The following is a 24,444-nucleotide window of genomic DNA, read 5'->3' as shown; positions in this document are numbered from 1 at the left end:
CTCAGATTAATACAATTTGTAATGTAGTAGAAAGAGAGCGATGCTGATTTGTATGAAGAACTGTCATTGTCAAAATTGTCAAATTAATAAACTTCAAAAAGCTTCTAAATTTGTCATTATTTTTGTGAATTTTTTAAAATTAGTGTTTTCACGCGGTTCTGTGTGTGTATTTCGTGTTTTGCACTGTAAAAACACTTCCACAGCGGTCGAAATTAACTCGAGTATTATGGCTAGTTCGGTGCCCTATTCCATTGATGCCAGAGCCCGTGACTTGATACCGAAATCCAAAGTTCTGGTGGTCGGTGCCGGCGGAATCGGTTGCGAAGTCCTAAAAAACTTGGCCCTTAGCGGTTTCCAAGACATTGAAATTGTGAGTACTTTTACTTTATCACTATCATATTTAACATTCAACTATCAAGTGTAAAAATACAAAACATACAGTCAGGAGAGTAAAAACTGTTTTCCTGTAGTTTTACCTGGTTTCTTCACTATTTTAGATCGATTTGGATACTATCGATGTCAGTAACTTGAATCGGCAGTTCCTGTTCAGAAAGGAACATGTGGGTAAGCCCAAAGCTGTTGTGGCTCGAGAGAGTATTTTGGCCAACAATCCTGATGTTAAAATCAAAGCATATCATGATAGTGTTTTAAGGTAATATATATACATGCCAAAGTGTCATTATTATAGAAAAATAAGTTAAATCCTCGTTATTTACATCAAAATACCCTGTTATATGTTGTTGTCATTTTTTAATTTAGGTAGAGTTTTGTTCAATTTAGTACTAAAGACCCTTCCAAAGAGCATGGAATAATGTCAAAAAAGACAGGGAATTCATGATATAACTCCAAGATTCCACTGATTATTTAAATAGTGGCCAATAGAATTGTTTGTTCTACTGTCCTATATAGAATTAGTTACTCTTTGGTTTGCATTAACTATCTTTATTACTAAATTAATGGTTTGGGATTCTCAAGTTGAGTATTCTCTGTTGTAGATAAATTGATTTAAAAGCATCTTTTGGTCAAATCAGACTTTGATAATGTAATACCAAGACCAGAAAACTGTTGCTCGGGGTCTAGTTTGGTCAGTAAATTGGGCTTTAAAAAAAAATTATTTCTCATTCTTTGCTATTTCAATTATGGAAATTAGAAATCATAATTTCTTAGATTAGATATTTTGCTGCAAAACATGGTTGATTTTGGGTTGAAATTTGGCCTATTGGGAGTACCTATCTTTTTCTTATTTCCAATATTGTACAGGCTGTCCCAAGAGTAAAAAGAGTGTCAAAGTTGTATTTTTTACATGGATTATACCTAGTACATATTGAACACTTTATTTTCTGAATTTATGCTAAAAATAAAAGATAGTTTTTTAAGGTTTAATACAGCTAAACTTTACAGTTTCTCAGATACCTAATTGCTGTTTTGTAGAAATGTAGAACAAGTTTTAAGTCTTAATAACACCTGTTTGATTTTAATTAATCAAAATTGGCTTGGGTGCTGCTAAAAGATCAATTTTTACTATTCATGGGTGATGTATTGTCTGGTACTAATAATGTACTACTACTAACACTAATTGCAACCTTTAAAGTGTAATAATTAGTCAAAATCATATAAAGTTTTATTTTTGCTTGCAGTGGATATTAAATTTATTTGTCTATGAAAAAATATTAAAGTTCCTATAGCTAACTGTTTCTTGGTAACTAAAAGTAATTGGTCATATAATAACTGTTATATTGATATTTTCTGCATTATTCCAGGGTTTGCCTGAAATCCAAGTGCTTATCATATTACTGTGCAGCCAAGTAAAACATGAATTTCTTAAGTAAAAACATGTGAAAGTTAATTGCTGTCATTTTGAATTTTTTGCAGTATAGGATAGGTTAATAACTAGTGAAATCAACTGCTTCATTACTGCAGAAAACTCAGAAATTAGCTATAAAAAGGTACAGCAAATGTATAAAAGATATTTAGGAAGACATTTGGAGTAGGACAGAAAATGCTAAATCTGTAATTCTTCAGATCATCTATTTCTTTCCAAGCAAACTTTGAAGCACCCTATTTCCTACTGAACAAGAATTTATGATATTTTTGCTCTAATATTATCAAAGTGGTTTGTTTCATTTACTTTTAGTTCAGACTATGGTGTCAACTTTTTCAAGAGGTTCAATCTGGTATTGAACGCTTTGGATAATCGTACGGCTAGAAATCATGTTAACAGAATGTGTTTGGCGGCTGATGTGCCTCTAATCGAGTCAGGAACGTCCGGCTATTCCGGACAAGTAGAGTTAATTAAAAAAGGTGAGTTTAAGCAATGTTTTAATGAAAGAAACACTCTGCTACTTCCTTACCAGTGTTGCCAACTCTTTGGGGAATTTTTTTGAGACCCGATTTGACTAGTACAATGCTCCAATTAACTTATTTATTAAAGTAACAAAAATGTCTATCTACAGGGTTAGAAAAATAAATTAGACAGTTGTGGCGTTTATTTGAATCATATTTGAATCTGTCATTAACTTCTCCAAGAAGCTATAAAACTAAAAAACTTGTTTAAAAGCAATACAATCAGTGTAAATCATATTAAGTTCTATAATCATAAATTTAGAGTTTTATGAGTGTTTTTTTTGCAATTGTGAGGCGTAACTGTCTATTGTGGATATATTCAGACAGGAAACGTTTTCTTCTTGGTTTTTGTGTTTTGTTGTGTTATACAAGGTTTGTTCTAAGAGTGGGTGAAAAAAAATATAAAATATATTATACAGGATGGTCAAAAAAAGAGCTCAAAGACGTCAATTCTAAAATAGGACGTTTTTCAAATTAAACACTCCTTTTGTCTGATTCTCTGTTCAAAATTAAGGTAAGTTTGTATTAGGTCACTTATTTGGAAAATTTGTACTTTAAATTGATGCATTGAACCACCCTGTAACTGTCAAAATAATCGAGTTATTGAAGGTTAAAGTAGTAGCTGTCAAATTCAGTCAAAATTGTCTTTCAGAAAACTCGTTTATTTGCAACACTTTGTATAGACTTTTATATGTCAATGGATAGAAAATATAATGGGCTTTCCAAAAATATGGCCGTTTGTGTTGATAGGGTGCTTCGTTTGGCCGCCAGAGGGCTCCAAAGCTAACTAAACGTTTTTCTTGACTGTAACCTCTAACTTCTTTTTAAATCAGTCCGGTACGGCCCTGTTATTTGGCACAAACCTAGCACAGTGAGTGTCAAATTTAGAACCGTAGCAAAGCTGTAGAAATAAAATCATTAAAGTCGAATTTCGCTTGCACTAAGTGGCCAGTATAAGGCAAAACCCATTGAAATAGTGGTGGTGTTTCAGGCAAATTTGACCCTTACGAAGATTGTTGTTTGCTAAAATCGGGTTTTCAAGATATTTTCATGCATTACATCGTAGTAGACCTCATGTAACCGTGTTTTCTTGATTTTTCCTGTGTCAAATTAGCCCTAACCAGTCAAAAAGTGTTTCCTGTCTGTAAACCGTAAATAACACGCGTATTTGTAACACTTTGTATATACTTTTATGTGTCGATGGACGGCCAATGAAATGAGCTTTCCATTGACGTAAAAAAGTCGGTTGGTTAGTGGTACCGTTTAGCCACTAGAGGGCGCCCAATGACCAATTTTTTTGGTGTATCCTTTTGTTTAATATTCAAAAACCTGTTTAATTGTACTATTTTTGCTAGAATTTTATACGTCAATGGAGATCCGATAGAATGAGCTTTCTAAAAATTTCCTAACTTGGGTTGATAGGTTAGACGGTTTGGCCTCAAAGTTGACTATTTTTTTATGACTTTTTTCGTGCATCCTTTGGTTCAATCTTCAATAACTCATTTATTTGCACCATATTTAGTAGTGTTTTATACGTCAATGGATAACCAATGAAATGAGCTTTCTAACAGTCTCCCAATTTGAATGGATATGTTAGACGGTTTGGCCGCTAGAGGGTGTCAAAATTGACTAATTTTTTCATGACTTTTTTGGTGCATTCTTTTGTTCAATCGTTAATAACTAGCTTATTTGCCACACTTTGTATAAACTTTTATATGTCAATGGATAGCCAATGAAATAAGCTTTCTATTGACGTATAAAAGTGGATTGGGTTAGGTTAGGTTAGGTATGGTTTTGTAGCTAGAGAACGTGAAAATTTTTAAATGTAAAATTACAAAATTCATAATTTTTCATTCTATTCCAACGGAATTCATTGAAATTACCAAACTTTATGTTTAAATTTGAATGGTAGATGTATAGAAAAAAATATTTTATGAATTTTTTTAAAAATTCCAGTAATGCCCATTAATTCCTAAAATTTGTAAACCATAATGCCCCAACGGTTTACCCTGTGATAAAACTACAAAACTTAACTTAAATGCTTGTTTATAGGTCCATGAGTAGAAATTAAACAGTCGTGACGTGTATCTGTTTATATTGAGCATATTTCAATCTATCATAAGTTTCAAAATCTTCTCCATGAAGCTGTAAAATGACAAAACTTTCTTAAAACCAGTACAATCTGTTTAAATTCCTATTAAATGTTTTTTAGACCTCCATGAGATGTAAAGCTGTTTTTTTTTTGGAATCATAATGCTGCAAACTGTCAAATACCACTCTATGAAGCTATAAAAGTAAAAAAGAACATGCTCGCAAGTAATACAGTTAAGTCATTTTAAGTAAATTTTATAAGTTTATGAATTGAAGTTTGACTTATTCTAAAAGTGAAAGATTCTGTTTGTTTTGAGATCAGCAAATCCACATTGAGTAGACGTAAAACAATAGCATTTTAAGGGGACACATAAAAGATTTGGAAAGTGAAAGTAGAAATAAAGCAAAACTTCAAATTTTAGGAGGAATTTTAGTGAAATCTGGCAACTTTTTTAAATCCTTTTGGAGAAAATTATATGAAGAGTTGGCAACAGGGTTACTTAACTAAAAAAAAACAATAGTACATTGTATAACTGAATTGAATTATTCAGGAGTGACGCAATGCTATGAATGTCAGCCAAAACCACCACAAAAAACTTTTCCGGGCTGCACCATAAGAAACACCCCATCAGAACCGGTACATTGTATTGTATGGTCCAAGCATTTGTTCAAGTATGTTTTGTTGCTAATTTGGTCAGTTTTCGTGTGATTTCTAAAGTTGTTTACAGTCAATTGTTTGGTGAAGATGATCCGGATCAGGACGTTTCTCCGGATACGGAAGATCCTGAAGCAAAACGCGAAGGGGATAACAGCGTCACTGATACGGGAAATGTAAAACGAGTCTCCACAAGGCAGTGGATTCAGGAAATCGATTACGACCCGGAAAAGTTGTTTGATAAGTTTTTCCTGGATGATATCAAGTACCTATTGAGTATGGGTAAGTTGACTAACAATGTCTATACAGAGTGGACTAAAATGTACAGCAGCCTTGATCGCCAGTTAATTATGTTTCCTTTCATTTTTGTTATATTCTCTTCCTTTTCCAGTGAGTTTCATCCCACTTTTTTTAATTTTTTTTACAATTTTCAAAGGCTTCACTCCTGGTTTATGATTGACTTGTATGTATAGTATGCAACTGATTTTTTTTGAATTCTTTTTCATAATAAATAGTGGCAACTTATTGTGGTAACAATTCAGGCAAAGAAATTTCGACTATTTGGTTGTGAGTAGTCTTTACAGCTCCACGGAACCAAATTTGACAGTATTGACGTTAAGGAATGCTTTTAAGCTTTTCTTACGTCACGTGGCAGCTGTTATAACTGTGAAAACCCATTCACCAGTGACCTGAAAGTATAAAATTAGAAATAGTTGCTAATTTGAAGAATTACACTGAAAGTTGTGTTTACAGTTCCATGGAACCAAATTTGACTGTTCTGACGTTAAGGAACACTTTTGTACTTTTCTTACGTCACGTGACGGCTGTCATAGCTGTCAAAACCCAGTTCACCAGTGACATGAAAGTATAAAATTTGAGATAGTTGCTAATTTAAAGAATTACACTGAAAGTTGTGTTTAAAAAGCTCCATGGAGTCAAATTTGACAGGTGGAAGGTTAAGGAACACTTTAATACGTTGGTTGCGTCACGTGACAGCTGTCATAACTGTCAAAACCCACTATCACCAGTGACCTGAAAGTACAAAATACTAAATAAATGTGTTTCTTTAAAGAATTGCACTTTAAGTTGTGCTTATGGCTCCACAGAGCCAAATTTGACAGTTTTGACCTTAAGGAAGGCTTTTAAGCTTTTCTTACGTCACGTGACAGCTGTTATAACTGTCAAAACCCACTCATCAGTGATTTGAAAGTATAAAAGGCCCAATAGATGTGGTTCTTGGAGGAACTACACTGTAAGTAGAGTTTACATCTCCATGGAACCAAATTTGACTGTTCTGACGTTAAAGAACACTTTTATACTTTTCTTACGTCACGTGACAGCTGTCATAACTGTCAAAACCCACTCACCAGTACCCTGAAACTATAAAATGCCAAATAGATGTGTTTCTTGGAGGATCCACACTGTAGGTAGAGTTTACAGCTCCATGGAACCAAAATTGACTGTTCTAGCGTTAAAGAACACTTTTGTACTTTTCTTACGTCACGTGACAGCTGTCAAAACCCGTTCACCAGTGACATGAAACTATAAAATTAGAAATAGTTGCTAATTTGAAGAATTACACTGGAAGTTGTGTTTAAAAAGCTCCATGGAGTCAAATTTGACAGTTGGAAGGTTAAGGAACACTTTATTACGTTGCTTGCGTCACGTGACAGCTGTCATATCTGTCAAAACCCACTCTCACCACTCACCAGTGACCTGAAAGTACAAAATACTAAATAGATGTGTTTCTTTGAAGAATTGCATTCTAATTTGTGATTTTGGCTCCATGGAGTCAAATTTGACAGTTGGAATGTTAAGCATCATTTAAATACGTTTTTTCCCTCACGTGACCGCTGTCATAAGTGTCAAAACCCACTCACCAGTGACCTGAAACTATAAAAGGCCAAATAGATAGTTTCTTGGAGGAACCACACTGTAAGTAGTGTTTATAGCTCCATGGAAACAAATTTGACTATTCTGATGTTAGAGAACACTTTAGTACTTTTTGTACGTCACGTGACAGCTGTCATAGCTGTCAAAATCCGTTCAGCAGTGAGATGAAACTATAAAATTACAAATAATTGCTTATTTGAGGAATAACATTAGATGTTGTGTTTAAAGCTACATGGAGTCAAATTTGACAGTTGAAATGTTAAGCATTACTTAATACGTTTTTTGCCTCGCGTGACAGGCGTTATAACTGTCAAAATCCACTCAGTAGTGACCTGAAAGTATAAAATACTAAATGGATGTGTTTCTTTGAAGAATTGCACTTTAAGTTGTGTTTATGGATCCATGGAGCCAAATTTGACAGTTCTGACATTAAGAAACACTTTTATACTTTTCTTACGTCACGCGACAGCTGTCATAGCTGTCAAAACCCGTTCACCAGTGACATGAAACTATAAAATTTCAAATAGTTGCTTATTTGAGGAATTACACTGGAAGTTGTGTTTACAGCTCTATAGAGTCAAATTTTACAGTTGGAACGCATTATTTTAATAGGTTGCTTGCCTCACGTGACAGCTATAACTGTGAAAATCTACTCAGTAGTGACCTGAAAAGATAAAATGCCAAATAAATGTGTTTCTTTCTGAAATTGCACTGTAAGTTGTGTTTACAGCTCCATGGACCCAAGCTTGTCAGTTCTGATGTTAAGGAACACTTTGATACTTACGTCACTTAACGTCACAACTGTCAAATTTCAGTCCATAGAGGTATAAATACAATGTGCAGAGAAATTTTGAAATGGTAGTTTTGAGTCACAGCTGCCTGATTTTTGACAGCTTTCAGGTGACGTAAAAAACATATCAAAGTGTCTGTTAAATGTAACAAGGGTTAAATTTAACTCTATGGAGCTATAAATACAATTTCTAATGCGATTTATCAAAGAAATTCAACTAACTACGTATTCCAGGTGCATGCTAGTTCTGAATAAGTGACAGCTGCCAGGTGATGTACGAAACATATCGAAGTGTCTCTGAGCCTCACAAATGTCAAATTTGGGGCTCAATATTGAAGTGTAAATACAAGGTACAACTGTTTTGCTTTTGATGGTTTCACGTCACTGTAATGGGTTTTAATAGCTAACTAACAACTATAACAAACTATAAGTCAGGCTGTGATGTGTCATAACTGTCAAATTAAACGTCTTAAATTGCCATTTAACATCACTACTACCAAACTTTTTACTTCACAATTACGAATAAACGTTTGCAGCTTGATTTCTCAAAAAGATGTTACTTTTTTTGATATTTTTTAGATTTGATATTTTGCAGTGTTGTGGGCGCTGTTTAATGAGTTTTGACAGCTGTCTTTGGTAATTTTTGAACCTCTTCTGTATTTCAGTTGCTCTTAAAGTTATCAAAAAGGGAAGAACGGTTCCCGGTAGAAGTTTTCATGTAGAATCCAATGGCGTAGTCAGTTTTTTTCTATTCCGTTTAGTTTCTGACATATGACAGTAAGTTACGTTTTTTTAAATGGAACACCTTTGCTTAGCTAAAAAAAGGCCAATATCTAAAATACCAAACCAAATCGGAAATCATATAAACTAACACATCAGAAAATTAAATATTTTTAATAAATCTTATTAAAAATCTAAGTTACAAACAGTTCTACCGTCATTTTAATAAGAAAAGTGGTCATTTCTATTTTCTACTATTTTTTAAGGTAGAAGTTGAAAAAATTGGTTATAAACGACATGTAACATGTTAATATGAACATAGCCAAATTTTTTTTCGACTGTGGGTATTTTTATACATATTATTTAGCACTTTTTTGTTAAGGAAACGCTTTTTTTCTAATTACCAAGATTAACGTTTACAAACTTATATGTTTTAATACACCGTTGAAAAAGTAAAAATCAACAGAATTAAATGAACTAAAAATATATAGGGTGTTCCATTTAAAAAAATATAAAATACTGTCATATGTCAGAAACTAAACGTAATAGAAAAAAACTCACTGCGTCATTGGATTCTACGTCAAAACTTCTACCGGAAACCGTTTTTCCTTTTTTGATAACTTCAATAGCAAATGAAATACAGAGGAGGGGTCAAAATGACCAATTTTCAAAAGCCCCCCGTATCTTTGAAACAAAAGAAGTTTGCGCAGCCCACTCTTCGCCAGTCATCTCAGCTCAGAAAAGGAGATCAGAACACGTATGGTACTTTTTTTCTATCTATTACCGTTTTCTCTGTACCCCGTAAAACCATCGAAAATGCAGCACCCTGTACTTTTCCAGCTTTTCCCCCTGGAAAAGGTGTTTTAGAGTCTGAATCATTGACATTTCTTTGGTTTGTGAAGGTTTGGTAACTCGTCTGAAATTCCTTTGTCTGAATTGTTGCAAAGCCATACTTTTTATTTTTGGAATCTAAATGATTTTTCGTAAATTCTTCGTAGAGAAAATTACCTTGATCCATCTCTAATAATTGTGGTTCATTTTGTATATGGAACATTAAAAACATGTTGACTATTTTGAATAGAAAATCTCTGGAAGAAACGTACACCACCCAAACCACTGTCGTGGAAAGATGCGGAGAAACTGGTGAGCAACTCTAAAACAAGCGAAAACCCCGTTAAATCAAGGGACATGGAAGTGTGGCCGATTGCAAAGTGTGCTCAAGTAATTTTACGCCGTATTTTACGTCATTGGAAAAGTGTAAAAATAGGGATTCTATACAGGTTTTTGCCGAAAGTGTGGCAGCTTTAAAGACCGAGTTAGCCGACAAAAAATTTCTGATCTGGGACAAGGATGACAAGTCAGCCATGGACTTTGTTACAGCCTGCGCCAACGTTAGGGCCTATATTTTCTCCATTCAGCAAAATTCTCGATTTCAAATCAAGTGTAAGTTGTTTTGTTGTGATTCCCTGGGGAAATCATTATGCTATTCTGGTTTGCAGCGATTGCCGGCAATATTATCCCAGCGATTGCCACAGCAAACGCGATCATAGCCGGTCTGGTGGTGCTCTACGCTTTCCGGTTACTAGTAGAAGAGTACGAAAAGTGCCCTTCAGTTTACTTGAGACAAAAGTCGGTGCATTCCAAGTTTGTTTTAGCGGCGGACAAACAATTATCAAAGGTTTGGCAGGCAATAACGATTTAACTCTCAATAGTGCACGGGTGTATTGATTACAGGCAAATCCAAATTGTTACGTTTGCAGTCCGATGCCGTTTGTCAATGTTTTTGTCAATGTGGAGAAAATGAGCGTTAAGGAATTCGAGACTGAAGTGCTGAAAAAACACTTGAACATGGTCGCTCCCGATGTGGTTTTGGATGGGAAGGGTGTGATGGTGATATCGTCTGAAGAAGGTGAAACTGAGGTAAGTTTCTTGTTGATTTTGCAGCTTCACTTGGCTAATGTACTGTTCGCGCGGACTGAGTTTACCCGTGCGTCATCCCCCTGTGATTTAGAAGTAGACATGCATTATTGATTTCATCCTTGTCTATTGTTCACTTTCAGAAAGGGTAAATATCTAAGTGAATGTCTTCCAAAAAAAAAAACATTTACTGATTAGCGCTTCTATTTCAGTCATTATCAGTTTGAAAACCATTATTATTTGATTTGTTTACTATTAATTCTTTTCCGTTTCTTTGTGTTCTTAATCATTTATAAAGTTTTCTATTTACCACACCACCACAGTTCTTTTAAGAGCTATTGTGTTGAAAGCTATTGTATTGTATTCTAATGAAAGTACTAACAATTTTGACATGGTACGATGTTTCTCTATAAAGAACATGAATAATTTCAAAAGATTATTATTGTCATTGGAGTCATGGACCAACTTATTGGAAAGTGCAGACGATGTTGGATACAGTATGTTGCATTTGGTGAGATTTTTTATAGTTATTTTAACATCTGCTTTCCTTTTTTAAGGAAAAAAAGCGCTAGATGATATTTCGAATAAACAGTGGCTCACTTTAGGCTTGAAGGTGTCATCAAAGAACCTACGCAAAATGTCTTCCCAGCTTAAAAAAGCAGAGATTAGTATGGATTACTATAAAAGATATAAGAGTATTTACAGGAAAACCTTGCGACTTGCAAAACAAACATATTATGATAAAAAACTATCTTCTACTAACAAATCAAAAACTTTTAATTTGGAATATTATAAACTCTACTACTAAAAATAAAGGAAACAAGCAAATAAATAGGATTATAGTAAATGATATTGAAATTACGGATTCCAAAGAAATAGCAAACCATTTTAATTCCACTTTCGTAAATATTCCCTTATCGCTCCAAAATCTACACATACCAATAATTTCTAACTCCCTCAATGCAGTACCACATGTTAATAATTCAATCTATTTATTTGATGTTACAGAAAAAGAAATAATTGAAGTAATAAACAGTTTAAAAAATACGAATTCCACCGGTCCTGACGAATTTTCGGCAAAACTCATTAAGTTTTGTAGTTCAGAGGTCAGTAAGCCCTTGTGCATATTATTAAACTTGTGTTTTACGCAAGCAATTTTTCCAGACTACTTGAAATTATCATTTGTGCGCACAAGAGGGGTAGCACAGCTGATATCGGAAATTATCGCCCAATATCACTCCTGTCAATATTCTCGAAAATTTTTGAAAAAGTTTTATCAAATCGCATTCTAAACTTTCTAGATTCTAATAATGTACTATCAAACTCACAACATGGTTTTCAAAGCAGGAAATCAACTTTATCAGCACTATGCTATGTTATTAACCAAATGTTTATTTATATTCAAACTTTTAAAATTTGTAAGGCAGAATGCGTCCGCTTTCATAACTCTAAATACTAATCATAACTATGCTACCCGATTTGGAAATAACTATCAATATGAGTTACACAAGCTTGAATTATTTAAAGCGAACCCCTATTATATTGGTGCTGTGATATACAGGGTGATTCCAAAGTTGGGGCTTTCCTTTCACCTACGAATAGGGCTTCAAAAAATAAGGTTTTTTTTCCTTTGGCGCTTTTTCGAAATATGAACAATATCGAAGATACAGGATGTCAAAGTTTTACTGAAAAAACAAAAAAATAAAAAATAACTTAAATTTAATTTTAACTAACTACAGGTTATTCCTTATCAACAGACATAAACAAAAACAAAAGATTTCAGCCGCATTTGAACTAAGTTTTAATAATTTGACATTTTAAATTAAAACAGCATTTAATTTTAAGCACGCATTAACACGGTTTTTATTTTTTTACTATAAAACGGTGCGTTATAGCAAAAAATAATAAAAATGTGTTTTATTTTTAGACTTGAACAAGGAATTCAATAATAAATTTTATGTTGAAAAAAAAAACCAGTAGGGTAATATTTTTTTTCAAAAATGTTTTAAAAAAATTGTACGCGCGCCACTGGTAAACGCAAGGAAATTGTTGTTTCTTGGAAAATTTCCTTTCCACGTAGCTACTGACACCTACAAAATTTTGTCTAATTACTTCAAGTGGTTTGGCCAAAATCATAAAATTTTAATTTTTTCAGTAAAACTTTGACACCCTGTATCTTCGTTATTGTTCATATTTCGAAAAAGCGTCAAAGGAAAAAAAACCTTATTTTTTGAAGCCCTATTCGCAAATGAAAGGAAAGCACCAACTTTGGAATCACCCTGTATAATAAGATCCCACCAAAATTACGTCAGTTGTCAAACAGCAGGTTTTTATCATTTATGAGAGACCTTTTATTAAGCAGGGCTTTTTATACAGTGGAGAAGTTCCTAGGCTACAGTTTTGAAGACGTATAACATGTGTGATAAGTGATAAGTATTTTCTTTTTGTATATACGTGATTTTGTAATCTTCCTACATCCCTTTTGTGATATTGGAAATAAATTGTATTGTATTGTTTGTACGCTTTTAACATTCTGTAAGTACTTTCATAATATTAATATTAATATTTTTATTTTTTTTATGTCGGCTGTCACGATCTAACCAAAATTTGCACAATTCCTAACCTGTTTTGGAAAAAAAGTGAGAGAGTGTCTATTATGGTTTTTATTTAGCCATTTGGTTTTTCCTAAATTCGGAATTACTTACTATTACAGTATTTTTTTAGAAAATGCCTGGAAAAATTCTCCACAGACAAGCCCAGCAGTTAATTCTGAACCCTTCTCTTAATTCTCTCTCCTCTGAATATTTTGAATTGGAAAAAACCAATGGAGGACCTTTAGAAGCTTTATCATCTGTTACGTGTCAAAACCGGCAAAGACCGATTCCGCTGCTGTTCTAGTCTGCATATTTGTTACTTTTCAGCCATTCTACGTCTGTTGGGACTACATTGGACGCTGAATTTGACTCGTTCGTGGTCAATTTGTGCCAAATTGTATTCTTTCGTCTCAAAACCAGCAAAGATCTATTCCGCTGTGGTTCTAGTCTGCAGAATTGTTACTTTTGAGCCATTCTACGTTTGTTGGGACCAGATTGGACGTTGAATTTGGCTCGTTCATGGTCAATTTGTACCAAATTGTATTCTTTCGTCTCAAAACCAGCAAAGATCGATTCCGCTGTGGTTCTAGTCTGCAGAATTGTTACTTTTGAGCCATTCTACGTTTGTTGGGACCAGATTGGACGTTGAATTTGGCTCGTTCGTGGTCAATTTGTGCCAAATTGTATTCTTTCGTCTCAAAACCAGCAAAGATCGATTCCGCTGTGGTTCTAGTCTGCAGAATTGTTACTTTTGAGCCATTCTACGTCTGTTGGGACCACGTTGGACGCTGAATTTGGCTCGTTCATGGTCAATTTGTACCAAATTGTATTCTTTCGTCTCAAAACCAGCAAAGATCTATTCCGCTGTGGTTCTAGTCTGCAGAATTGTTACTTTTGAGCCATTCTACGTTTGTTGGGACCAGATTGGACGTTGAATTTGGCTCGTTCGTGGTCAATTTGTGCCAAATTGTATTCTTTCGTCTCAAAACCAGCAAAGATCGATTCCGCTGCTGTTCTAGTCTGCAGAATTGTTACTTTTGATCCATTCTAGGTCTGTTGGACAGATTGGACGCTGAATTTGACTCGTTCGTGGTCAATTTGTGCCAAATTGTATTCTTTCGTCTCAAAACCAGCAAAGATCGATTCCGCTGCTGTTCTAGTCTGCAGAATTGTTACTTTTGAGCCATTCTACGTCCGTTGGGACCAGATTGGACGCTGAATTTGGCTCGTTCGTGGTCAATTTGTGCCAAATTGTATTCTTTCGTCTCAAAACCAGCAAAGATCGATTCCGCTGTGGTTCTAGTCTGCAGAATTGTTACTTTTGAGCCATTCTACGTCTGTTGGGACCACATTGGACGCTGAATTTGCCTCGTTCGTGGTCAATTTGTGCCAAATTGTATTCTTTCGTCTCAAAACCAGCAAAGATCGATTCCGCTGCTGTTCTAGTCTGCAGAATTGTTACTTTTGATCCATTCTAGGTCTGTTGGACAGATTGGACGCTGAATTTGACTCGTTCGTGGTCAATTTGTGCCAAATTGTATTCTTTCGTCTCAAAACCAGCAAAGATCGATTCCGCTGCTGTTCTAGTCTGCAGAATTGTTACTTTTGAGCCATTCTACGTCCGTTGGGACCAGATTGGACGCTGAATTTGGCTCGTTCGTGGTCAATTTGTGCCAAATTGTATTCTTTCGTCTCAAAACCAGCAAAGATCGATTCCGCTGTGGTTCTAGTCTGCAGAATTGTTACTTTTGAGCCATTCTACGTCTGTTGGGACCACATTGGACGCTGAATTTGCCTCGTTCGTGGTCAATTTGTGCCAAATTGTATTCTTTCGTCTCAAAACCAGCAAAGATCGATTCCGCTGCTGTTCTAGTCTGCATATTTGTTACTTTTGAGCCATTCTACGTCTGTTGGGACCGAGGGGTGTGACACTCTCTTAAATTTGGGCCCATATTATATAATACGAGGATTATCATAGATTATTCAATATTATGCGATATTATTGATAATATTGGTATTATACCCGTATTATTGTATTATTCCAAATAATATTGATATTATATGGTAATATAAGGATTATTATGGATTATTCAATATTATTGATATTATGTCAGTATTATTGTATTATTCCAAATAATACTGATATTATACGTATTATTGCTTGATTAGCGTATTATTAAGGATTATTCTTTACTACTTGGATTATTACATATTATATTAATGATGCAATATTATTACAACAGCGCAAAAGTTTAAGCGCAAACGAGTAAGTTAAAAATTGTTTAGATTATAATTTAGAATACAAAAATGCTATCAGTAAATAAAGCTGTCATAACAAAATCCGAGTTTACTACTGGTTTCACGTAGATGTGCGAACCAATCACTTCAATATTTTGAATGTGTTTTGATCGAGGTTTTTATGGTCTTATTTTTTTATTTCATTTTTGTTTTGAACATGTATCAGTTTCAATTTCCTCAATTCTGCCCATGTTGTTTCTTATTTAATCACCCGCTAGTAATTTAATATGTAATTGCATAAATTATTAATTTAAAGATGATAAATACATTTTGGCAAAATACTTAGGGAATAAATAAATAAAATAAAAAAAATTGTCAGTTTATTATTGTCACAAGCCGAGCAAAAAGCTCCTTATAATAACCAAGCAAAAAAAACATACCTGCATAATTATTTCTACACTTTTCAATCTTCAGTTGGTTTAGTTGGTTTAAAATGTTTATATTTATTCTTAATAACCAACAATTCCCACTGCTTTATGATTTTTCATATTATGCCGTATTATTCGTATTATTCAGATTATTTACTATATTATTGGATTATGTGGTATTATCAAGATTATGCTGTATTATTTATATTATGGGGTATTATTCGTATTATTCAGATTATTATTAGTATTATTGCATTATGTACTATATTATTGGATTATGTCGTATTATCAAGATTAGTAAGATTATTGCATATTATTAATATTATTTGGTGAGTGACCCAAATATTATTGAAGTGTCACACCCCTCGGTTGGGACTACATTGGACGCTGAATTTGGCTCGTTCGTGGTCAATTTGTGCCAAATTGTATTCTTTCGTCTCAATACCAGCAAAGATCGATTCCGCTGCTGTTCTAGTCTGCAGAATTGTTACTTTTGATCCATTCTAGGTCTGTTGGACAGATTGGACGCTGAATTTGACTCGTTCGTGGTCAATTTGTGCCAAATTGTATTCTTTCGTCTCAAAACCAGCAAAGATCTATTCCGCTGTGGTTCTAGTCTGCAGAATTGTTACTTTTGAGCCATTCTACGTTTGTTGGCACCAGATTGGACGTTGAATTTGGCTCGTTCGTGGTCAATTTGTGCCAAATTGTATTCTTTCGTCTCAAAACCAGCAAAGATCGATTCCGCTGTGGTTCTAGTCTGCAGAATTGTTACTTTTGAGCCATTCTACGTCTGTTGGACAGATTGGACGCTGAATTTGACTCGTTCGTGGTCAATTTGTGCCAAATTGTATTCTTTCGTCTCAAAACCAGCAAAAATCGATTCCGCTGATGTTCTAATATGCATATTTGTTACTTTTGAGCCATTCTACGTCTGTTGGGACCACGTTGGACGCTGAATTTGGCTCGTTCATGGTCAATTTGTGCCAAATTGTATTCTTTCGTCTCAAAACCAGCAAAGATCGATTCCGCTGCTGTTCTAGTCTGCAGAATTGTTACTTTTGATCCATTCTAGGTCTGTTGGACAGATTGGACGCTGAATTTGACTCGTTCGTGGTCAATTTGTATCAAATTGTATTCTTTCGTCTCAAAACCAGCAAAGATCGATTCCGCTGCTGTTCTAGTCTGCAGAATTGTTACTTTTGAGCCATTCTACGTCCGTTGGAACCAGATTGGACGCTGAATTTGACTCGTTCGTGGTCAATTTGTGCCAAATTGTATTATTTCGTCTCAAAACCAGCAAAGATCGATTCCGGAGTTGTTCTAGTCTGCATATTTGTTACTTTTCAGCCATTCTACGTCTGTTGGGACCAGATTGGACGCTGAATTTGACTCGTTCATGGTCAATCTGTGCCAATTTGTATTCTTTCGTCTCAAAACAAAATAAGAAATTTTAAGACCTTACATATTCTTACTGATGTATTTTTTTTTGATACTAGATGGTTGTAGCTGCTTTGAAAATTTCCCGCAAAACTGTTTATTCGATTCGGAAAAAGCAAGCAAGTAATCTTATGATTTCCTCACCTAGAAAACGTAAATCGAGACGTTATCGACGAGCCAAGACCACTGATTTATCTGAAAGCGTTAAAATGGATGTTCGAAATACATTATATGATATGTACAACGATAGTATGTTAATAATAGTAAAATATATCTACTTTTGTAAGAAACATCTATTAACATTTCATTGTTTCCAGAGACTGAGATTTTTGGGTTGCATTATAGATTTTCCTTAAAAATTTCTTGAAACATATTAATAATAAAATAAGCGTCTAAAATGTTTTCCAGCGGGTTTAAAATAAAATAAGTGGATTTCAACCTGAAAATGAGATATGAGATACTACAGCATCACTCAGAATGTCATATTGAATTTTTAATTTGTTGTATTTATTTTAGAGAAACATGTAACCATCCAGAACCTAAATCAAGAGCTTAAAGTTAAAGAAATACTACTTATTGGTGATACATCTCTGCGAATTTTGGTAACTAAATTAGGTTTCAAATTTAGACGGAATTCTATGATCCAAACGGAGACTTCTCATAAATAAAAAATGTTATTTCGGTCAAGATATTTTTGATTTGCTTTGGTATAAGGTTGTTTTAGTGCAAAGATCTCTACTTTCTGACTGACAATGAAAAAACTCACTCCGCGAGGACAGTATTTCGGCCGCTTCAGTTGTACAGGTAAACTCTAAGAGATGGCGCTAATACAGCTCGTCATTGCAGACATAGTTGCCAACTTTTGCAGTATTTCCTATAATCCGCTTTCTTTTGCTATCCCATCTGAACTGCGTAAGAAAGATTGATTTTTTCAAATAAATTTGAGTTAAATTACTCGCATTTTGAAAACTAAACAAGATAAGAATTTCTGGTTTGCGGTATCGATAATAAAGATTCTATTTATTGTAAAAGTCACAGGACACACTTTTTTAACGTCAAAACAGAATCCTGAAGGTCACGTGACTGTTTTAGATGACAAAGTATTATTCGAAGAGATAGTCACCTGATTCCTTATAATGTGCAAGTGGTCACGTGACAATTTTTAAAAATAAAATATAGTTTTAAAGGTCACGTGACTTGTTTTACAGTTCATAAAGTCGCATAACGATTTTCAATAATCAAACATTTTTTTAAAAGTCACGTGACTCTTTTTTAATGTCAAACCGAAATCCTGAAGGTCACGTGACTGTAAAAAGCGAAATAATGTCTAAAGGATCACGTGACCGTTTTTCAGTTTGAACTGAGATTTTTTAAATTACGTGACTCCTTTTGACGTGCAAATGGTCACGTAACGATTTTCAATACTCAAATTTAATTTTTTAGACTGCGTGACTTTTTTTTAACTCCAAAACGGATCCAAAAGATCACGTGACTCTTTTAAGATTAGAAATGTAATTTTTAATGTCACATGACAGTTTTAAATGTCATTTGAAGGGTCACGTAATCGTTTTTCAGTTTAAACTGATATTTTTAAAGACACGTGACCCTCTTTACAGTGCAAATGGCCACGTGACAATTTTCAATTATTTTAACGTCAAAACGAAATCCTAAAGGTCACGTGACTGTTTTAGATGTCAAAGTATTATTCGAAGAGTCACCTGACTCCTTATAATGTGCAAATGGTCACGTGACGATTTTCAAAATTAAAATATAGTTTTAAAGGCCACGTGACTCTTTTTACAGTTCATAAAGTCGCATAACGATTTTCAATAATCAAACATTTTTTAAAAGCCACGTGACTCTTTTTTAATGTCAAACCGAAATCCTGAAGGTCACGTGACGGTAAAAAAGCGAAATAATGTTTAAAGGGTCACGTGACCGTTTTTTAGTATGAACTGAGATTTTTGTAAATTACGTAACCCCTTTTAACGTGCAAATGGTCACGTGACGATTTTCAATACTCAGATTTAATTTTTTGGACCACGTGACTCTTTTTTAATGACACAACGAAATCCTGAAGGTCACGTGACTGTTAACAGCGAAATAATGTTTAAAGGGTCACGTGACCGGCTTTCAGTTTGAACTGAGATTTGTTAAATTACGCGACTCCTTTTAACGTGCAAATGGTCACGTGACGATTTTCAATACTCAAATTTAATTTTTTAGACCACGTGACTCTTTTTTAACCTCAAAATGGATCCTAAAGATCACGTGACTCTTTTAAGATTAGAAATGGAATTCATAATGTCACATGACAGTTTTAAATGTCATTTGAAGTGGGTCACGTAATCGTTTTTCAGTTTAAACTGACATTTTTAAAGACACGTGACCCTCTTTACAGTGCAAATGGCCACGTGACAATTTTCAATTATATTAACGTCAAAACGAAATCCTAAAGGTCACGTGACTGTTTTAGATGTCAAAGTATTATTCGAAGAGTCACCTGACTCCTTATAATGTGCAAATGATTACGTGACGATTTTCATAATTAAAATATATTTTTAAATGTCACGTGACTCTTTTTTTATATCAAACCGAAATCCTGAAGGTCACGTGACTGTAAAAAGCGAAATACTGTTTAAAGGGTCACGTGACCGTTTTTCAGTTTGAACTGAGATTTATTAAATTACGTGACTCCTTTTAACGTGCATATGGTCACGTGGCGATTTTCAATACTCAGATTTAATTTTTTAGACCACGTGACTGATTTTTAACATCAAAACGGATCCTGAAGATCACGTGACTCTTTTAAGATTAAAAATGTGCACTTTTGACAAAAATTGTAGCTCTTTTATTTAAATTCGCAGAAACTTCGTTCCTACGCCGTTCGAAAGAGCATAAAAAATAGTACAAAATCAGTTATAAATGGTCATCATGTTACCGAGATATTGAAATTCAAAAAGTACCCCCCCATTGCTCTACTGATGAAAAGGCCGTTCTTTGAAGTACTATTTTAGTAAACAATTTCTTCTTTTTCCATTAGTTTACTACAAATTGTCACGTTTTTTCAGGCCAACAACGATAAAGTCCTTTCGCAATTGGGAATCGTAGACGGCAGTCTGCTAAAATGCGACGATTTCCTGCAAAACTACGAACTAACAGTGGCGGTCAGCCAGTACGTGCCAGAGGCAAAGGACGATCCGCCTTTCAAAGTGGTGGCTAATCCCGAAGAGTTGAAAGCCAAAGAAGCGAAAAACGGCAAAGAAAACGGTTCTTCAACTAGTAATAAGGAGCCGGAGAGCGACGAAGACGATTTAATGGTAGTCGACGGACCGGTGGAAGATCCTCAGGAGGGATCTTCTCGAAAAAAGAGGAAGATTGAGAGTGACAGCGATGATGACATAGTCGAGGTTCCTTTGTAAGGATTCAATGTGTTTTTCTTGAAAATTATTTAAGTTAAGTTCAATTCGATTTTTGTATGTTGTCAAAATAAATAGAAGTACTCTACTTGCTGTTGTCGGTGTTTGGTTTTCACTTCAGTTTACAGATCCGGATAGTTGTCTTTATTAGGATCAGTATAAACGTAACGTAAAAAAGGCATAAAAGTGTTCCTTAACGTCAGAAGTGTCAAATTTGGTTCAATGGAGCTGTAAACACGACATATAGTGTGGTTCCTCCAAGAAACACATCTATTTGGCCTTTTATAGTTTCAGGTCACTGGTGAGTGGGTTTTGACAATTATGACAGCTGTCACGTGACACATGGTCAGAGAGTCAAAAAAATGTCAGCGTTTCAGACGCTTTTGAGAGCTGAATAAGTTGAAAATGACATTCAAATCAACGTTGCCAAAGTCTCTTGATTCAGTCGTTTTGGCAGCGTCGAAAAGCTTTTTTGGACCAACTGAACAGGCTATGACGTTTAATAACAGTTTTACAGTCACCTGACAGCTGTCAAAACACATTGAACAATGCCGCGAAACTGTAAAATGTCAATTGGTGGTGTCTCTTGGAGGAATCAGGCCGCAAATTGTTCATCGTACCGATGTGGAGTTAAATTTGACAGTTGTGACGTTAAATGACAGTCTAAGACGTTAAATTTAACATGTTCTCTATAAATCACGTTGCACATTGTATTTATAGTTCTAGGGAGCGAAACACTTTGGACAGTTGTGACGTTAAATGACGTCAGAACTGTCAAATTTGGCTCTATGGAGCTTCAAACACAACTTACGTGCAATTCCTCAAAGAAACACATCTGTTTGGCATTTTATACTTTCAGGTCACTGGTGAGTAAGTTTTGACAGTTATGACAGGCATCACGTGACGCAAGCAAAGTATGTAAAATGTTTTTTGGACGTCCCCACTGTCGAATTTGGCTCTATATGGAGCTTCAAACACAACTCATAATGCAATTTCTTCAAAGAAGTCTCTGGTGAATGGATTTTGACAGTTACCGACAGCTGTTACGTGACGTAACACCAGTTTAAAATGTTCCTTAACGTCAGAACTGTCAAATTGGGCTCCATGGAGCTGTATAAGGACTACTTTTACAGTGCGGTTCCTCCAAGAAATACATATCTTCACCATTTACACATGTAGTTTAGAAAGCGTCAGTTGAATTTTAGAAACCATTAGATGGATTTGAAAAATATCACTTGTATTTCAGAAAAGGTACTTTCAATTTTAGAATAATAACTTTGATTTTCGAAATTGCAATTTGTATTTCAGATTAGTCACTTGTAGTATAGAAAAGAGCAGTTGGATTTTTAGACATGGTCATTTGTAATTTGGAAAATTAAAGTGGAGCAAAAAAAGTTAATAAATAAAAAGTAAATAAGTAAAAAAAGTACATTGTGATTTAAGCAGTTCAATGAAAAATCGATTTATCTCGAAAACCGTTTATTTTATCGAAATAAAAGAAGAGTACAATTTTTCGATAAAAATGTTAAGAGTATCCATTAATGGCGTTTCCAGCTGAAAATAATGACAGCTGTCAAAGTTGAAGCAAATTGTGTCTTAGGTCCAGTTAGTTCCAGCCTTTCGAAGACGAGATACCTGGTTTTCATTTCAAGTAGAAGGTCTCTTTCGATAAAACATTAAACCCAATAATCATTACAATATACAAAGTGTTTCAAAAGTTACGGCCAAAAACGTTAATTGGAAGGCAGTTCTTTGGGGCTCGATATTTCCCTTAGGAGTGACTTTAAAAAAAATTAATTATATGAACAAATCGTATTATTTTGACCTCCCCTGTATGCCCCCGAGAGATTGTCATATAGTTATGGGACACCCTGTATATTTTATATAAATTAATACTCCCGATGGGCGGGTTTTTTTGCTTAAAGTGATATTAAAAAAAAACAATAAACTAATAACCACATAGAAACACAAAAAAATCTGAAATTGAAATAACGCGTTCTAAAATACAAGTGACCTTTTCTGAAATACAAGTAACGAATCTGAACTACAACTTACGTTTTCTAAAACCAAATTTACGATAATGAAATACCTACAAGTTATATTTTTAAAATCCAAGTGATATTTTCTAAACTACATGTGTAAATGGTGTAGTTGCCATTTTATAATTTCCAAATTTCATTGCCTGAATTATATTGCTTTTGATGTGCATTTATTCGCCTTTTCTTCACCATTTTCCTGAATTCTCCTAAAATTCCTTAAAGTTAGAAATCATTTTTCTCTAGGATTAGGGCAGTGCTCTACACCTTTTGCTTTTACAACTGTGCGTAAAGAGAGTTATTACGTAAAACTTACACTGAGGTCGTGAGTAATATATTTTTTAACGTATTATTCTTTCTAAAAGAAATATTACCTATATTTAGCATATATTCGATACGAGAGAAACTGATCGAATTTTGCGCAAGGTTTTCCCATCGGATTTGCAGCCCGATTGAATACAACAACAGGGTACAAATTTAAATAATTTGATTGAGCCGGATGAGCGAATGTGGAGGGTGTCTTGGCCCTTATTTAATCCATCATCATGCCTTTCTCGCATTTTACGCAACACCAATGATGGATTTCGCTTGTCAACTTACTTTTCTCTATATTGGAAACTCCAATCAGTTTACGTATTTCGGTTGTGTAATCCTTTTTGTTTTTAAATGGCTATACGGAAAATCAAAGTAAACTATAAAATGTTGGATATAATAGCAGTAGCAGTAATGTAACACTTGCCTAAGCCCAAAAACCTGAAATGTTCCTGAGATATTGAGCAAAAACTAGAGTCAAATTTGACGTCCTTTAGCGGCTAAACGGGGCAACTTAGGCTTTATACAGGGTGTTTCGAATAAGCGAGGTATGGACGATTTTCTGGAAAAGTGCTCGGAAATCTAGTCTAAGTTAGGGATTTTTTTGAGCCTACTATACTAGCGGCGACCATTTTGGATTTTGCCCAAAGTTACTTTTTTTGACTAACTTCAACCTAGGGAACACAAATCTGACGTCAATTTTGCTCTAACTGGCACCGTTTCGGAGATTACCTTGAAATTATGTCAATTTTTACACTTTTTAGGGCGTGGCACCATTGCAAAATGACATTTTGACAAATGACACCTTACGTCATTTTTGTACTATCAACCTGAAGGTATTTAGGCAGTTGAGGTTAATTTTAAAAATAAAAAAATTTCTAAAAAAAAACTAGGTCAGCCTTCAAATTTCTTGACAATTCCAGTTTTTCATTTTTCAAAGTCAAACAGTGCATGGTACCAAAAAGTGTATAGAAGGTAAAAGTTGCATCCCATCGAGATTGATTTTGTGATCAAAACTCCAGATCTCTAACCTGAAACGTTCCTGAGATATTGAGCAAAAACTTCAAAAAACGAAAGCTAACTTTGACGCCCTCTAGCGATTAAACGGGGCAAGTTGGCCGTGTCCTATCAACGTCACGTGATAGCCCCATTCATTAGCTTTCTTTTGTTATACGGTGGTTTTATCCAGGGTGTTTCAAATAAGCGAGTTATTGAAGATTTTCTGGAAAAGTGCACGGAATTTTAATCTAAATTAGGGATTTTTTGGGTCTACTATACCAACGGCGACCATTTTGGATTTTCCTTAATCAAAGTAATTTTTTAACTAATTTGAACCTGGGGAACACAAATCTCACGTTCATTTTGCTCTAACTGGTACCGTTTCGGAGATGACCTTGAAATTGTGTCAATTTTGACACTTTTTAGGGCGTGGTACCATTGCAAAATGACATTTTGACAAATGACACTTTACATCATTGCAAGCTGAAGATATTTAGACAGTTGAGGTTAAATTTAAAAATAAAAAAAATTCTAAAAAAAAACTAGAAGGTGTCAATTCAAATTTCTTG

At 34.5% G+C, this 24,444-nt stretch overlaps 1 protein-coding gene and 1 long non-coding RNA gene across 2 annotated transcripts; one reads left to right on the top strand and one right to left on the bottom strand.

The window, feature by feature from the left end:
• The first annotated feature begins 104 nt into the window (after nt 1–104).
• Nucleotides 105–20,616, top strand: Uba2 (Ubiquitin-like activating enzyme 2). Its single transcript, XM_081975752.1, has 10 exons — nt 105–370; nt 498–652; nt 2,135–2,301; nt 4,986–5,106; nt 5,163–5,371; nt 9,574–9,713; nt 9,773–9,935; nt 9,992–10,170; nt 10,227–10,412; nt 20,181–20,616. Exons 1-10 carry the CDS (start codon nt 227–229, stop codon nt 20,529–20,531), a joined length of 1,815 nt encoding a protein of 604 aa, XP_081831878.1. The 5' UTR covers nt 105–226; the 3' UTR covers nt 20,532–20,616.
• LOC145726597 (uncharacterized) lies at nt 18,639–19,654 on the bottom strand. Its single transcript, XR_014177626.1, has 3 exons — nt 19,548–19,654; nt 18,965–19,356; nt 18,639–18,827 (listed from the first exon to the last, which is right to left on the bottom strand). It is a non-coding gene; the product is annotated as an uncharacterized LOC145726597 (long non-coding RNA).
• Nucleotides 20,617–24,444: the final 3,828 nt, after the last annotated feature.

This window comes from Ips typographus, linkage group LG3 (genome assembly GCF_016097725.1).
Source record: "Ips typographus isolate SLU linkage group LG3, UJ_Ityp_2.0, whole genome shotgun sequence".
In the NCBI taxonomy this organism is placed as follows: Eukaryota; Metazoa; Arthropoda; class Insecta; order Coleoptera; family Curculionidae; genus Ips; species Ips typographus.
This window is presented reverse-complemented; position numbering and strand designations above follow the sequence as displayed.